At 39.1% G+C, this 16,909-nt stretch overlaps 3 protein-coding genes across 4 annotated transcripts; 2 read left to right on the forward strand and 1 right to left on the reverse strand.

Annotated features, from left to right (window-relative positions):
• The first annotated feature begins 299 nt into the window (after window positions 1–299).
• Window positions 300–3,451, forward strand: LOC141907395 (beta-1,3-galactosyltransferase 5-like). Of its 2 annotated transcripts, none has more exons than XM_074797017.1 (2): window positions 300–482; window positions 1,750–3,451. In XM_074797017.1, exon 2 carries the CDS (start codon window positions 1,751–1,753, stop codon window positions 2,852–2,854), a length of 1,104 nt encoding a protein of 367 aa, XP_074653118.1. In that variant the 5' UTR covers window positions 300–482; window position 1,750; the 3' UTR covers window positions 2,855–3,451. The 2 variants fall into 2 exon arrangements, with proteins under 2 accessions (XP_074653118.1, XP_074653119.1); XM_074797018.1 differs by lacking the exon at window positions 300–482 and adding an exon at window positions 827–949.
• A 1,230-nt stretch (window positions 3,452–4,681) lies between these two features.
• Window positions 4,682–12,208, forward strand: LOC141907076 (TLC domain-containing protein 5-like). Its single transcript, XM_074796647.1, has 4 exons — window positions 4,682–4,711; window positions 4,908–5,129; window positions 5,584–5,679; window positions 10,168–12,208. Exons 2-4 carry the CDS (start codon window positions 4,916–4,918, stop codon window positions 10,695–10,697), a joined length of 840 nt encoding a protein of 279 aa, XP_074652748.1. The 5' UTR covers window positions 4,682–4,711; window positions 4,908–4,915; the 3' UTR covers window positions 10,698–12,208.
• A 721-nt stretch (window positions 12,209–12,929) lies between these two features.
• On the reverse strand, window positions 12,930–16,803 carry LOC141906975 (eukaryotic translation initiation factor 3 subunit F-like). Its single transcript, XM_074796490.1, has 8 exons — window positions 16,654–16,803; window positions 16,221–16,291; window positions 15,310–15,389; window positions 14,709–14,846; window positions 14,283–14,374; window positions 13,937–14,073; window positions 13,594–13,707; window positions 12,930–13,224 (listed from the first exon to the last, which is right to left on the reverse strand). The coding sequence occupies exons 1-8, from the start codon at window positions 16,760–16,762 to the stop codon at window positions 13,147–13,149; spliced, it is 819 nt and encodes a 272-aa protein (XP_074652591.1). The 5' UTR covers window positions 16,763–16,803; the 3' UTR covers window positions 12,930–13,146.
• Between the last annotated feature and the right edge of the window lie 106 nt (window positions 16,804–16,909).

Genomic DNA, 16,909 nt, shown 5'->3' on the forward strand with positions numbered 1-16,909 from the left:
GCCGGGGGAGGATGTGTCCCGATATGAGGGGATTTGTTATCGCATGCCAGGATGTCATCAAAACGCATATCCTGGTTTTAAACATTTCAGATGCTTTTTCAAAAAGAGGACCCCACGATCCCCGCAAGATCTCACTGCGATCTGGGCGCTCGCAAATACATCCTCACTGCAGTAGTTGCCGGGCCAATGTGTTTCTCCTTCCGACGGCCCTGCGTACAGACACAGATATAGGTCTACGTCCTTATCTAACCACTCTTATCTATTCTAACACGGACCTACTAAAGATAACGCATGATTGCGAAGGATACGAAGTCTACACTGTATGCGTAGTACATTTCGTAGTTGTTGGTATGTAGAGCCGCTTTGTTTTAGTATGACCTGGTTTCCTCTGACGCGCACACACAGCACTGCTGATGAAAATACTTTCTGTACATAACAAGGACGATTAGATAATGATAATTGCTCTATTTCTGAATTCATAGGTATGTTAGATTTCTATATATATTTCTTATTACTTGTGTTTGTTTTTGATGCTCTCCTCAATTTGAATGTCTACGTCTATGAAACCCTTGTTACGCAATACGTGATTGAGTTGGTGTAGATCTTTCGAATGTACGTGTTCTGATGACTGAAATATCAGCGAGGGAAGGCGGTGCGAGAGCAGACGTGTTGAATTTTAACTCGGTGTATATGTACGGAGTAACAGCTTGCTAAAACAACGTCCGAGTTATCCCTTGAATTCCTGTCAGGATATAATTACTGGTACTCTGGTGTCTCAAATACGAAAATCGGCTTATCCGCACTTAGATTTCGTTAGGTTTATTTACTTAGAACCGGTAGAGAAGTGACTGTATTAACCGGACCGATCGTTATGTTTAGGGACTGTGATACGTATATACATTATTGTACATGTATATAGCAAGGAGTACAGACATATCGGAAAGAAAAGGTACGAGATTTATTGACTACAAGAAACTGGGAAACTAAAAAACTTGCATGGCGTTGCGGGAGCTCCTCATTTTCACTGCTCAATTAATTCAAACCACACGCTACACCACTAGGCCTATACAACCCGTATCGTTTATTTATGTATACGTACATGTATAACGTTTCGAATTGAATTTCCATACATTTGTCAGACACTGAAATAGCGACTTGTGCGTTACGTTTTATCCGGTATGTAAATTGGTTCACATGGGTAGTGTCTTTTTTATGTTGAATATGTGTCCACAATGAGATTTATTGTGGTTTATAAGCCGTGATGACAAGGAGATCCGGCGCGGACCTGACCGGAGGCGAAATATGGCCCTGCTCGATTATTAGAGAGCGCGTTTGCACACTCGTATGATTACGGACGGTTTGAAAATTCATCGTTTTCTATCAACTATTTACCTAAATAACAAATGCACTACGATATTTATGATAAATATCGTAGTGCATTTGTATTTTAGTTTAATAGTTGACTTCTATAGACATTCCTTCGCCGCTGATATATATTTCATTTACCAAAATGTCCGCAGTACCAACCATCATAACATCACGTTAAAGCACATCCTCCCCTAGTTACATGTTAGTAACCTAATCGTTCGTGGTAAGCTTTTATAATCGGATGTGCTTAATCCGATCGTGAAACTAAACCACAGACAGGTTACTGACTAGATGCCATCAGGTTCGAATCCCTGCTGGGGTAGGATGGATAAAGCAATTAGAGTTTTAACTTCGGCTACTACTTATTTTGTGTTTTTGCAGGATGTCGTGTGTAGCTGCCTGTTCGTCACGACGGATATTTGTGAAATGTTTTGCAGTTTTAATCGCCGTGCACGTAGCTGCGTACATTATCTACGTAAACTATCCAAACATAGCCAACACCGGAGCGATATACAGCGGCAAAATTTACAAACACTTTTTCGTGAATGTGGCACATAATTCTACATTTAGTGTGACGAATCAGAGTAGGCCTACAGAGAGTGACGCTCGTATTAAACATGTCATACCATATCTTCGACAAGTAAACGCTTCTCGTCGAATCAAGCGACGTTTTGAGTTTTCTTCACGTTGCGGTGGTGTTTGCGACGATAAAGTCGGTTTAGTTGTTATTGTTACAACTTCGGTAACGAACGTCGAGCGAAGGGAAGCGATACGGAATACTTGGGCTTCCACTGCCGTACTTAACAGCAATTCCGTCCCGGTGCGTTTCTGCTTTATCGTCGGCACGGTATCCGACGAAAAACCGATGAAAGCGCTTCGAACTGAAAGCCAGTCGCATGGAGACATAATCCAAGCTAATTTCGTCGATACATATCGCAATCTGACTATGAAATCGTTAGCTCTTCTTGAATGGGTCGACCGATTTTGTCCGGCCGTGAAATTCGTCTTGAAATCGGACGACGATACGCTCGTCAATGTTTCGCTTTTGCTACGTGAAATCAACAAGGTTCGGGCTAGTTCGTTCTTCTTTTGTCGTGTGCATTCAGGTGCTCCCGTTGTTCGCAACAAAAACGACAAATGGTTCGTATCCCTTGCTGAATATCGCGGCATCCACTACCCAACGTATTGCTCTGGAAGTGCCTATTCGCTCACAGGAGATATCGTCCGTGATTTACTCGAGAAATCGCTGGAAAGTCCGCTGTTTTGGTTAGAGGATGTATACATATCTGGCATCTTGCCACGAAAGATCAACGTCAACCATGTGTCTACCAGTTTGATGCATTTTTGGCGCGAGGACCCTGAGCCATGTTCGTTGCGTCACCAAATCGTCTCTCATCGGATTACTGCGCAAGAACTCATCAAAGTATGGAAGCAAATACATGATCCCCAACTAAGTTGCCCCATACAAAAAACACAACCTGCATAGAGAATCGAGCGTTCTTAATCCGTGGGAACATTTGCTATGTTAGTTATCCAAGTTAAACTCGAGAGCAGTTTAACTTCAATTCTGGAGTCAAATAACGATCATTTGAGTTAAATGGCTTTTTAATTCCTGGGATTCCGTCATGCGACATTCCGCCAAAAATGCACAGTCCTAAGTATGGCCATGGATGATGGACTCGAGAACGCGAGCGAGTTTTAAAAAGACTCCATTGTATGGCGCAACGGTGGACTGTATCCGTACTCTGAACATGTTTTCTTGTTATTGAGAACCCTTATCTGATCTGAGAATTGAAGAGATTTCCATTGTCATGCCTCTCGAGATGAAGAGGGCATTTTAATTGACTTGGTGGATTTACGATCAGTATGCTGAAAAATCTCTCCAAAAATGGATTTATACTTCATTTGTTTATACTTCTGTATCAGCTTGTATTAGAAACACACGTAATGTATTGTTATTAAATGAATGCGCCATTTATTTCCAGTGTTTATAATGATGATATAATGGGAATTATATAACCATATTATGTATATATTTGCTATAAAATGAGTATAGTTTCAATTCTATACACGAGCAAGCGAAACGAAAATAAAAAATAAACCGTCATCGTTATTTCTGAACTAAAAGTGGGAATCGACGCTCATCATCTTTGGGTCAAAAAAGCTGTAATCCTCTTTCAATGTAAATGACAACAGACTGAATCTTCTATGGCGCCATGGCGTCAGAGACGCGTAATCCATTATGGTTAAGTTCATCCATCCAAGCCATCCAACTAGACCCGTAACGGACTACGCGACAGGGGAGAGAGGGAATACTTCAATGCTGATTGGAAGTATTACCGCTCCCTCGTACTACGATTGAAATTTAGTTTTTGGCAATAACTTCTGACAGAGGACGTTCGAAATGCCATAGATCACCACCGTGGCCTGGTGAAAAAATCCGTTGACCCCAATACCATTTGTACTACCCCTTAGTCCAGCGGGCTCATCACTTTCCATCCATTCATCCGTCCGTTATTCTGTCTGTAGACGGAATCCAGTTATTTCGGGAAGCTTTGACGCTTGGGTTGTCTTGGTGGGTTTATGCAGGAGTTTCACGCTATTGATTACCGGTACATTAATTCGCCAGGGGTAAGGAATATTGAATTGTCAAGGATCTCTTCACCAAGTGAGTATGGCCTAATAGGCCCTAAATATGTTTGCGCCAGACTTCGTCCGCAGAGAGAGTCTCACGAAGGGAGCACACAGAAATTTGTCACTGCGATAAACATTTCATTCACACTCGAAAAACATAATGTACAAAGTAATCTTAAAATATAACAAAAGAAAATCTGTCTGCAATGATTGATGCGCTTATTGTACAATATATTAAATTGAATTTAGTATGCGCTATAGTGTTGAATTGAATTGTTCTGGATCGGGGCTGTGTTCTGATGACATGGTATTAATTGGAAGAAAAATTCAATTATATTGTATTCAAATAGCTAAATTCCTTCATCAAATATATACTAGTAATTTTTCTTTTATAAGCGAGACAAATACGAATGAAACTGACTAAAAAGAGAAAATAAAGTACAAAAAATTCATTTATCAGCTAAACCTATTATCTTCTTATCTTCCCAACCCAGTACCGTACAGTGCTGCCATCTCGGACTAGAAATGGCTTCCTCATCCTCGACTTCGGTACTATTAAAATATTGTTAAAAATCGACTCTCTCTAGGGACTTCGGACCCAAATTAGATAAAGAATTAAGATGTAAGTAAACCACAAAACAAGCACTGGTATTTGGCAGGAGGCACACGGCGTAGTTTATCGATGTCAACCCCCAAGAAATTGCTATCAGTATCAATATTATTCTGTCTGCTCTGCCCTGGTTCTACTTTCTTCTATCTATCATTATCAATCATTCGAATCAATGCATGCAACGAACGTTGACGGAGTCGGGATTTATCCCCCCTCCCTCCAAGAGCCCAAACAACATGCCGACGCCAATGGCAATTAATCTTTCTAAACTAAGAATATCTATTCTCGTTTTCAGTCAGTAAAATGCGGGTGAATGCCACCAGTACGGAAGCTGTGTGCGGAGTTGGTTGTTATTTGTTCGTATGGAGCGTATTTTACAAGATTCTGCGTTACGTCAGTCCGCAGCGTTCACGAGAATGGCACTGTCGAACTATCACGATGATTCATGCTATTGTCGTTGTCTGTTTGTCAGCGTGGTGCGCTTTTGTACAAGGTCCCTGGCCATTTACCGATCCTGGTAGGTTCAATGGAATACATATATATATATAAAAAAGATCGATGAAAGTATGACAATTTTCCTTGAAAACCTGCAGCCATTTTGGTTTCAACAGCGCCAGTTTTTAGGGCTGCAGATGTTAAGAGTAATACCATGACTTAAGGACTAATGCTACTGTATTAGAGTGTATGTCTATTTCAACTTGTTTCAACAGACATATTATCTGTGGTATTGCTCAATAGTCAGTGTTGTTAGCCCCTTTGGGACTTCAGGCATCACAGCTGGATGTTGCATTCACCTTTCCCCCTCTGTCCATCCAAATATTTTAGGAAGTTTTGAAGAGGCTTCAATGTCTTAATATTTTAGTTTAAATGTATGTCTCTACCCTAGACAGCCCAACAACTGGCCCGATCAGAATCAATTGATCATTTTTGTTCGCCGCAATCAGCACCTGTTTTTTGTTGCTCTATTACAGGTGGCCCAAACACTCCGCTACAAGAACTGACAATTATGATTTGTCTCGGTTACTTTTTGTTTGATTTTGCCTGGTGTTTGCTCAATGGTACTGAAGGTAGGTAGAGAGGGTATATATACCACGCTCCCATGAAGTGGTATATATCATATATATATCATAGATCGCACTCAATCAAATAGATGACCTCTGCACCAAAATTTTCTGTAGACAGGATTCATTTAAACTGCAGGGGTTGCTCAAAATAATATGTCCCTCTCAAGCTTCACATTAAAAAAATTAAGGCTATGAACATTCTAGCAATTTCAGGAATTAAAAAATGCCTTCGACGCTTGGTGGATGCAGTGCAAAGTATTTCCGCTTTTATTAATTCTGACCCCCCCTTTAAAAAATTCTAGTGAAGCCACTGATGATATCTCCTTTTACTTCCTTCCATTTGATTTTCAAATCTTCAATGGGGAAGTTCATTAAAAATGAACTAATTTAGAAAAATGAAGACCTACCAGTACTGTTCATTGCCATTTGGTGGGATTGCTGGTTTCGCGGGTTCCCCATTTAAAATGTGCTTATTAGGACTCCAGAGTCGGTAGTTAACTCACAACTTAAGAACTCGTACGTTCCACTGACTGATGGGTTTCGTGAAAAAGTAAGTTTAGAATGGTTCTTGTTGTTCTCATTCAACTCAAATAAGCTAATATCAAGCAAAAATAACCCAAACATGAGTTCGAAGCTTTTTTGTGGAACTCGTTTCTGAGCTCTATCAAAAAATGATTATCTGCATTTGATGAATCCTGACCTGTCGGTAGAATATCGATCTTTACCTTCTTCTACACAACCCTTTTCTCCATTGTGTGTGTGTGTCATCGTGTCAATGTGAAAAATTTGCTCATATCATATCTGTTTGTAGGTATAGTGATGCTGTGTCACCATATTGTTAGCATAATCGGCCTGGTCAGTGGTGTATCACTGGGCATCGGAGCCACAGAGCTAACAGCCGCCATTATGGCGTTGGAATGCACGAATCCTTTGCTTCAAATCCGGTGGTTTCTACGGGAAAGCGGGTGCAAAGCGAGCTTTAGCGCTAAAATCGTAGACGTTTTTTTCGTCATATCATTCGGCCTGATGCGCATCGTTTTCGGTACATATTTCATGTACTGTTACCTGCGACACCCGCGTCCCATCCTGGTCGGGCGCGTCGGGCTCAGCGTGTTGTACGTAATCAGCTGGATTTTCTGGTTGCAGATATTGCGATTTAGCTTTCGACGGGTAACCGTAGGTTACGGAGGCCGCAACGTCGACGACACTAAAACCAACGGAATGGCTTCACAGCGCAACAATAATAGTTCAACTTCGGGCCGCGTGGTGGCGGATGATTCGAAAAGTTTATAATCGATACAGCGAAGCGAACTTAATCCCGTTCACTTCTGGATTATACTCGCGCGGATTAAGCTGGTTTGGCTGTATTATTTTCCCTTCACAGTGTTCTCCACACCAGGTTTTAGAGGGGCGCCTAGATCCCTTACAGCCTCCCCTTATAAAATATCCGATGCTCGTACCAGAAGATCGCACCAAAATCAAGCTTAAGTTTCTGTATTTTTTTGGGGGGGACCGAATAAAGTCTTGCTACTTCAGCAGTTACGATGTCATACCCTTTAAAATTCCAGCGTATGGGGAACACTGCTTCGGATTATTTCTAATCGTTGTAGTTCTGGAACCGGTTCCATTATTGTCGATTTCGAATTTTACTCAAATTTCAATAAGTCTTCAATTGAATACTGACTTTTAACTCCTTTTTGGAGAGACAACGATGGAATTTGGTCCGGTCTTTCTTTCTCTGATGAGTTACAATTGATTTTATTTTTACATTCCCTGTATCACTTTTATGTTCAATACTTATAATTTCTCATACAATCGATCCCTATGAAATCTTGATGTCTAATGATTGCTTGCGAATGACCTTGATTTGGTATTCCATTACTTTCTGGTGTAGATGAATCATTTAAGTGTTAATGCCGTATGCTACACCTTACTCGGTGGTAGAAAACAATCTCGTGAACCAGAGTTCAATAGCAGTTTTTTGAGTTGACGACTTGGCACCGAGCGTAGATCAGTATACTGTATAAACTAGATTGTTGCACTATGGCCTAGTGCGTGTTGTACTTAACATATTTTAGAAATTGCTTTTTACCTAATATTGGTTTTTTGTACACATGTATGGAGTACTTTATTTTGAACTTATTAAGTTATTTGATTAAATGGAAGATAAATTATTTGCAGAGTATTCAAAATATTCTGGAACACCGCAGAGTAAAACTAATCATTTCTTAGCATTTGATTGACAACTCCAAGAGACATTTTATACGCTATTCCATCACTAATTGGTCATCCATTTTTGTCATATATAAAGTAATTGTACACAGTAAATCAACGAAATGTACACCGCATCAATGATCATATTTTTGGTCAAGCTCACAACCTTTTTCCGTCCTATCAACAAACATATGTATAAACATTTTTCTATTTTGTTACTAAACACTATTTTCTCGGTAATGAATTCTTTTTGATGAAGTTCGAATCTATACCAAAAAATGTGATGAATATGTGCTAAACTTAAAATGTGCTGAGAAGATGTAGAAGTGTAGGTCGATACAGTTGAACCTCCTTATGATGAACCTCAGTGGACTAAAAGCTACGTTTGTTAGGTTGAAAAAAGAAAAGATACTAGCTTCTGGTCACATGATGAGGTTCCGCTTCTATTCTCTATGAATTATTGAAACAAAATTTTAATTTATACACCAATGATTATGATGTGGTTGGGGGTTATTGATTATTGTAACACTTATGATTATTCTCAATAATTTTTCAAGATTTTAATTATGTACTGGTATCAACAGATAACATGTGCTTGTAGTTTTGTTAATATGGTGGAACTTGCTTAACTCGGATCATTCAGGCCAATGAAAGTTCATCAACTGTGATCTTTAGGTTATCCATACATCAATTAATTGACGAATTGATACCCGAAAGTGCTAGAGATGATTTCAAAATCTTAAAGAATTCCATCTCAGTGTGTTGAATAACAGGCATACCTGCTATAGTTACTTGTTAATATTTCACTATGTTTGACAGGCGCTTCCATCTTTCAATAGAAACGAATTTCTTCTTCAATACACCGCGATGCAGTGTACTAGCAAAGTCCATCGCCGATGTATACACTGCACTGCGGTGTAGACGCACTGAAAGGGTTAAACTGATCCGAATTAAGCAGGTTTGACAATATCCATAGACGTAGCCAACTCACTCGCTTTTTAACTTACAATTCATCACGCTTTTGTATTGTATATCTGTTTCTAGGCACTCTGATGTTATTTCACCACGTGATGAGCATTATTGGGCTGTCGACCATACTATCGATCGGTACAAGCGCCGCCGAAGTGACCATCTGCATTCTAGCATCAGAAATAACTAATCCGTTCCTTCAAATTCGCTGGTTTTTACGCGAATGCGGACTGAAAGCTTCACTCGGCGCAAAAATCAACGACGTCGTTTTCGTGCTGTTGTTCGGCCAGTTTCGAATCGCGTTCGGCTCGTATTTCATGTATTACTATCTGAAAGACCCTCGTCCGATTCAATTCGTGCGTTTCGGGCTCGGTATGCTCTACGTCGTTAGCTGGCTGTTCTGGATTCAAATCGTGAATTTTTCGTATCGAAAAATTACTCGCGGTTACAACGACGACTATTCGTCTAGATCTCGCGACGATGTGAACTCTAAAACCCTTTGATCTCGGTGAATGGGGTACCGGCGATGCTACTGATTCCCAACAGAATCCGCTGGATTTTTTCTTGAACTCGAATCAAAATCTAATGATATTTTCTCAAATTCTATGTACATGTATTATGTACAGAATCATGCCTCTGTGATCTCTAAAAGAACTCATGAGATCTAAGGTAATCTGCATAGATGCGTGATTTGACGGATTTTTTTTTTGAAAGAATGGAAATTGGGATCAACGTTTGTCGTTAGTTTAAAATGAACCGATCTTGATTGAGTACCTCTGATATCTTTGAGGTACCATGCGACTAGATAACTAGCGTGCCAGTGTACCCCGTTTTCTGTAAACCCCGGTGTCTACCTGTACTAATGCAATGCAATCGCGTGCTAATTTATTTTGAGGTGCTGACCAATGTAATTTCACTAATCGAACGGAATATCAAATAGATGACTGCCTCATAAATCTCCATATCATCCAACAACTCCTGGATGTCATGAAGAGATTTGTGATGGAAGGTCTATATTTTTATTTTCTGATCAGGATTTAAGTCATCAGTTATGGTTTCGTTCTTTTAGTATGCGTGGTAGGAAGCAAGGGCATATTTTTCAGTAGTAATCCATTTATCCCTGTCGTCAGTCTTCACGGATTCCTTAATGAATTTATTTGCTTTATTAACAAACTCTCTTTTAAAGTTTAGATTTTTACTTGCACTAGTGAAATAACCAGGCAGCAATGGTTTCACCACAAATTTTGGTGTATTCGGTCAAAGTTGAACATTAAGTGATGCACTGTTTTTGTTTTATGTTTGTTTTAGGTGCGTTGATGTTGGTTCATCACGTCATGAGCATCGTCGGTCTGTCTGTGATCCTCGGTCGCGGTTATTCCGGTACGGAGCTGACCGCTTCGATTTTCGGCTCGGAATTTACGAATCCGTTGTTACAGACGCGCTGGTTTCTACGGCAGTCCGGCCGCCGGGACTCGTTAACGGCGCGCGTCGTCGATGTCGCGTTCATGACGTTGTTCGGCTTCCTGCGCATCGGAATCGGATCAAATTTGCTATACTGCTATTTAACACACCCGCGTCCGGACTGGATCGGTCGCTCGGGCGGTATCAGTTTATACGTTGTTAGTTGGAAGTTTTGGTTGCACATCTTACGTTACGCGTTTCGGAAACATTTCACCAAAAACATGAAACTACCCCCGACGAGGGTGGCGGCGGCTGACACGTGCTCCTATTCGGAGAACGGATGTGCCAATAATTCTTTGCATCAAAAACCTTTCGAATCACCTGTCCATGACACTCGAAAGCGTAACATCGCATCTGGAGATGCTGATCGAAATTAAATCCAAAAGTGCACAGTACAAGTGTATATATATTATACATATATTATATTTCTATTTTTGGTACCTCTGTATATGGATATACTCTGTAACTCAAAGATACAGTTTATGTTCAGACCAAAAAATCAAAATGTATGACCGATATCTGCTTCATGGTTGTGCAATATTAACTTAATCGTTTTATTTACTGCGTTTAGAATCCGCCTCGTTGCCCGCCGAGATTATATATATGCCTTTGCTTCTGTGGCCATACTGCTAGTGATGAAAGGGCTTCAGTCGCCGCCTAGGCCTCATCCTACTATACAAGTGCTTTCAATCGGGTTGTATGTGTCGTTTATTGCAAGCACAATTTATTGTAATGCACAGTCAAACCCACTTAATCTGGATCAGTTAAATCTGGATTTTGATCCATTCCGGACATTATTTATGGTCCACCTGTAGATGGGATTCCTCATAAGCCACACTCTGACTTAACCTGTTCCAAATGTTGACCCATTTAGAATGGTCTAACTTGTGAATGCGCCTATAGACTGGATTGATTTCATCGGTTCCAACAGATTAAAAGGGTTTGTACATCGATTCATAAAAACCTGGCCCCTCAGTCTTGATTTTCTTTCAATTGCACAAGTCCTAGTAACACATTTTGTATAAAATCATGAGTTTATACGAAGATGTTACCCCAAATGATTTTATTTTGGTCGCTTTTCAGCTTTTTTATCCTTTTCTAACATTATAACATTTTGCACGACAGTACATGCACTCTCTGCACTAACCAGATCTCATTGAGTTTTCCTGACTTGTGTTATAACCCAATTGCATTGGGCATTCCTTCATTGGTAAATATAAGGTCAGATGATAGTTTTCAAGGTAACGTAGTCAAATATTACTTGGGCAAAGTGGAGTTTACTATTTCTGTTTACACCTCTACTGTACTGTTTGCTTCATCTGCTTTTTAAACAGTTTTCGACGTATTTTAGTTTATACTCTATTATTGAATTTAATTTGTGTAAGGTTTTTTTTGAGTTGTTTATGAGATGTTGATTGTTAACTGTATTCCTATGCATCGAGGGAGTGAATGACACATTCGAAAACTGAACGACGATGAATGCTCTGAATCGGCCAACAGAGCTGTAAAATTCCTCCCTAAATTAGCAACCAGTAACCTGATGTGCGGGTACTTTTCTCCCAACGGAGTCACAGTATTTGTCTTAAATCTGCTGTGTAAATAAGATAGATTCATCTAAGCTTTGTTATAGATCTCAACTGAAGATTAAATTATTATCAATTATCTGCACTGTATGTAGAGGATGGTTTTCACGCTTTTAAATAGTTGACAGATTTGAGTTGCAAACTCTGGCAAACCAACAACTGTAAAATTGGTCTTGTTGATTGAGCTTTATTATACATTTTATAATTAGGAATATGTGGAACCACAAATTTCCAAATGTTTGTCAACTTTTCTATACAAATATATAGTAGAAACTTGTGTCCTTTTGTAAAGAAAAATCTAATCAAGGTGAAAAGTAATGATAAGATTTGTTATTTGAATCAAAAGAATTTGTTGTTGTTTTGTTGAATTTCACTATCGAGGAAATTGACTAAACAAACATGCTACAAAGTATTCCCTACGATGACCATTAATGAGGATATACAGTGAACCCTGATATACCGCCCCCAGGTTTTCTCAATGTACATCTCTATACAAATACATACATAGTAAAACACCCCCCGATATACCGCCAAAATCGTTCTGCGCCGATGTGGGCAGTCTTTCGGGGCTGACTAGGTGTTAGTCAGTAACCTGACTGTGGTTTAGTTTCACGATCGGATATTTTCACAAACCACATAAGTTGGTATAAGCCCATCCGATTATAAAAAGCTTACCACCAACGATTAGGTAACTAACTAGGTGTAAGGTCAAACAGCCTCATGGAAAGATTTCATTTTCATTGTGAGATTTACTGTATTCACATAAGAGTTTTCATCAAATGGTTAAAACATGCTACTCCGTAGTGTCGCTGGTCCCCTGAACTACGGTTTTGTTTGGCGTTTCTTGGATTGCAAGTGTACAGCCACGACATCCATCTTCTTTATGAATCTGACATGTAATTCTACTGAAAGCTGGGAAAATGTGGTAGAACACTGTGCATCACGAGATAGCAACTCAAAATAGTGAATCACGCGATAAAAGCGAATATGTTAAAATTCTGACGACAACAAAAACTGACAGCTATGTACATTTTAATAACCATTTATTTTTCCGATCTATAAAACGATAATTTTTCATAACACTAGACACCTTGTAGTAGGTATTTATCAATTGGTCCATGATGCGCGTTATTCCAGAACTATGTAATATAACTGTATATATATAAGATGGCTGCTCCCCGGTGGTCGTATTGGTGATCTGTATACGATACAGATTAATGTTCACACGGTTCAGTTTTGAAGATTAGACAATTCCCAATTTCTCGTTCAACGCGAGTTGAGTTTTCGTTAAATTCGATAAATACACGACCATTAGTAAATCCTGTAAATAAAAAGAATTAAGAGAAATAAATAGATCATACTACAATATTTTACAGTCCTCTTCAATTCAGGGCCGTTTACAGATCAGGAATTACAGATCTATATTTCCCTGCTGAGAAAATCTGGGAATTCTAAACTTTTCTTGAAAATCAGAGAAGTCGAGAAAATTGAATTTCTGGAGCTAAGTTGTTCCTGCTATGGTGAATTGGAATGGCACAAGGAACTTCTTGATAATAAACAATCAACACTGAGGATGTCGTATCATATCTAATCCGGGATTTTGGTCAACTCAATAGTCAGGGAAATACTAGGGATCGTTGCATTCCCTGATCTTTAAAAACCCGTTCAATTATCGTCTCCACATACAAACCTTCAAATTAGCGTTTAACATTTCCTCCATTTCTTCCGGTTTCAGTTGTGGTATACTCGTTACCATATCCATCATAGTTCGACCGACTGTGTTATCAGCGGGGATTTTACCAGACTGAAATACAAGTGATACAACCACGTTAATTAATCGGATTTGACAAACTACGGTTTCAATCTTCACAACCTTCACGCTGGATGTAAAGACTATTGAGGACTTTTTGCTGCTCTGTCTGTATGCAGTCCAATGCAAACAATTTCAAAAAGGGTAATCATTCAACACATGGGCACCTACGAAAGTTTTTTTTGAAGACCTATCAATTAGCAAGTCAGCATTGTAAACGTACCAGCACATCATCAATATACGCCAATGCGGCGTCTAACATTGCCTGTAGTCTATTACACGAAGCGGCCACCTGCTGCAGATCTGAATAAAGCGTAACCATCCTTTTCGGATTGTGTTTTCCTTGTTGAATCCAATCAACTGAAAACGAAGAATACTCAAATGAAAGCCAAAAAATAACCGACTATCACCAGTCGACCTACAATTTGTTTCCAATTCGTCGTGATAACAACCTATCCCACCTGCCCCAGAACTCATGTATCTAGGTAGACTAAATATCTGGATCAAATCAAAACGCGGATTAAGCAGGGTCTACTGTGTAACATACGACACAGTTATGTAATACATACCACCGACACGCTCTGGTTCATAGCACACAACTTTGAAAGGTATCGGGGTGAACATCGTACCACACGTTTTACCAGGAACGCCCATATTCGAACTGCAAAGATCGAAATGTTTTTTTTTCAAAAATTGTAATGATTGATGTGTAAAAAATGTCCATAGTAAACGATACTGTTACTTAGTGTCACTCAATATATATATATATCAATCTCGCAAGTGGCACCGGTCGAACATTTTATCAGATTATACAAAATCAGTCACTCAGTCTATACTGTTGTTTCTACGTAGATAGACTTATCTCATTCACCTGATAAAGCTACTATTCATCAGTAGTGAAAGCATGCGCGTCTAATACACAAGCTTGTAGCGAATCTATAAAAAATCTAGCGAATTTCAGAGAGAATCTATCCTGCTGATATTTGACAACGTACCTCACGAATGATTTGATGTTCATGTGGCCACCTTTCAACGCCGTATCGATCGTCATATGAATCGGCGTTTTACATTCTCTTGAATAGTACTCGTGTATGAGTACAGAATGCTCGGTCACTTCAGTACCAGTCGAGTACCTGTAAAATAAATACCGTTCATCGTTCAAAGACAAGTCTTCAATTCGTACATTAAACTCACCCAGCAAATTCAAAGAGAGAAAGGAAGAGGAAAGAGAGAAAGACACGGTTCCCACAGTTATACGAATTCAGAAATTTTTCATGGGTGATTTTTCAATTTTCCCAAATAGAAATGAACACATATCGTCATGCTACAGTCAACATTTTAGTGGTGACTGGCTGATTAAGGTGATTTTCAAGGGAAGTCGCTGAAGAAATTTGCCCTTGGCAGATGCAATATGTAAAATGTAATGAATTTCCCAAATATTTCACTCATTTGAAGAAAATTTTTTGAAATTCCCAAATATTTCCAAACCGGGAATTAATATTTCAAAATTCCCAAGTTTTTCCAAATTTCCCTGTAATGTGGGAACCATGAAGAGAGTGAAAGAATATGCTGGAAATTTATTCTTAAGTCTCTTACCAGCCAACTATGACCTCTAATGGATTTACTCGTCGATGTAATTCAAACATATTTCGAGCAAATTCAATATCAACAGCAACCTGAAAATAAAATCAGTTTTTTTTCAAGTTCTAAATGTTTAGCTCAGGAGAGTAGGAGGGAAAGGGGTATAATCAGTTTTCATCAAGTTCTAAAAGTTCAGCTCAAGGCCTAGTTTCACAAAAAGGATTAAGGCCTAAATCGACTTAAGATAAACTGGTCCCAGTTTCACAAAAAGGTTAAACTCTTTAATCGATTTAATTTCTTCATTAATTCAGTTTTTCTAAATCGTTTTATGCCTTTTTGTGAAACTAATGTCTATTTATTAATTGATGAGACCTGTTTTTCTGGGATATTTTGCTTACTTTTTGGGGTACATACCTCATTTATGTCTTAACAGAATGCCAAAAATCGCGGACAACAACTGAATACCCGATATATTTCCAGTTCTGTACCAATTAGATGGATTGGCAAAAAGACTCCTTAAGTCCAGTTGAATGAGAGAGAAAATCCTCCATTTTGTCAAATTTCTTGGATTTGAACATTGTTACCATGCCTACGCCACCCTGATTTAGTTGTTGAGACCCCACAAGAAAAATAACTTCATTTCGTAGGCATGGTGACAATGTAAAAATTCAAGAAATTTCACAAAATGGAGGATTTTCTCTCTCATTCAACTGGACTTAAGGAGTCTTTTTGCCAATCCATCTAATTGGTACAGAACTGGAAATATATCGGATATTCAGTTGTTGTCCGCGATTTTTGGCATTCTGTTAAGACATAAATGAGGTATGTACCCCAAAAATTAAGCAAAATATCCAAGAAAAACAGGTCTCATCCATTAATAAATAGACATTAGGCCCAGGAAAGTATGTCAGGAAATGGGTTTTTACCTCATCGTCAGATTCATTATGCGGAACAGTAAAACAGTTTGTAACTTCCACGGATCCTTTATCATAGGTACCTGCAACAAATTAATTCAGCCATAGTTAGTTAATCCCAGCCAAAAGTCTATCCTGATTCCTATACACTTACAGCTTTTTTGAAAAGACGTTGTCGTTGGGCGCCATTATTACTCAATTAAGGATTAAGTAGGAAATACCTAGCTGTTAGTGTTAGGTCACTAAATGATTGGCTTAATATGACCCCTGCCCAAACCACAGTGACACTAAATGTGTACAGATTGAGTCATGACATACCATGGCATACGTCAAAATAAAATTGTATTTTAATTGCATTGAAAACCCGTCGTGCCCATCTGGAAGTGAATTAAATGGTATCGCGCGCGACCGATCATAAACTTGAGTTACTAGAACGATTAAATACCTAACAAAGTTCCTATTACGCGTCGGGCATCTTCGTTCCGTCGCTCGAATGAGTCTACAATACTGAATAAAACCACGGGATGAACCCGGCACACCAGGGAGGACGCCATGTTTGTTCCAGAGAATCGAGCGAGACGTAATCTCCGGGGAATTCAATTTCTAGAGCCCAGTTCGTTTGTTTCACAGAAAACCCCCAAAAATATAGATTTAGAGGGAAATATGAAAAGAAAATTTTGAGGCGTTATGATGTGACCCCA

This window comes from Tubulanus polymorphus, chromosome 6 (genome assembly GCF_964204645.1).
Source record: "Tubulanus polymorphus chromosome 6, tnTubPoly1.2, whole genome shotgun sequence".
Lineage (NCBI taxonomy): Eukaryota > Metazoa > Nemertea > Palaeonemertea > Tubulaniformes > Tubulanidae > Tubulanus > Tubulanus polymorphus.

Excerpts from the sequence above, each read along its gene's own strand:
- LOC141907076 (XM_074796647.1), top strand. The coding sequence starts at position 4,916 with ATGCGGGTGAATGCCACCAGTACGGAAGCTGTGTGCGGAGTTGGTTGT. Across the intron at positions 5,130-5,583 it reads CTGGCCATTTACCGATCCTG|GTGGCCCAAACACTCCGCTA; the intron begins GTAGGTTCAATG and ends GCTCTATTACAG. Across the intron at positions 5,680-10,167 it reads TTTGCTCAATGGTACTGAAG|GTGCGTTGATGTTGGTTCAT; the intron begins GTAGGTAGAGAG and ends TGTTTGTTTTAG.
- LOC141906975 (XM_074796490.1), bottom strand. The coding sequence starts at position 16,762 with ATGGCGTCCTCCCTGGTGTGCCGGGTTCATCCCGTGGTTTTATTCAGT. Across the intron at positions 14,847-15,309 it reads TTAGAGGTCATAGTTGGCTG|GTACTCGACTGGTACTGAAG; the intron begins GTAAGAGACTTA and ends TTTATTTTACAG. Across the intron at positions 14,375-14,708 it reads AACATCAAATCATTCGTGAG|TTCGAATATGGGCGTTCCTG; the intron begins GTACGTTGTCAA and ends CGATCTTTGCAG.
- LOC141907395 (XM_074797017.1), top strand. The coding sequence starts at position 1,751 with ATGTCGTGTGTAGCTGCCTGTTCGTCACGACGGATATTTGTGAAATGT.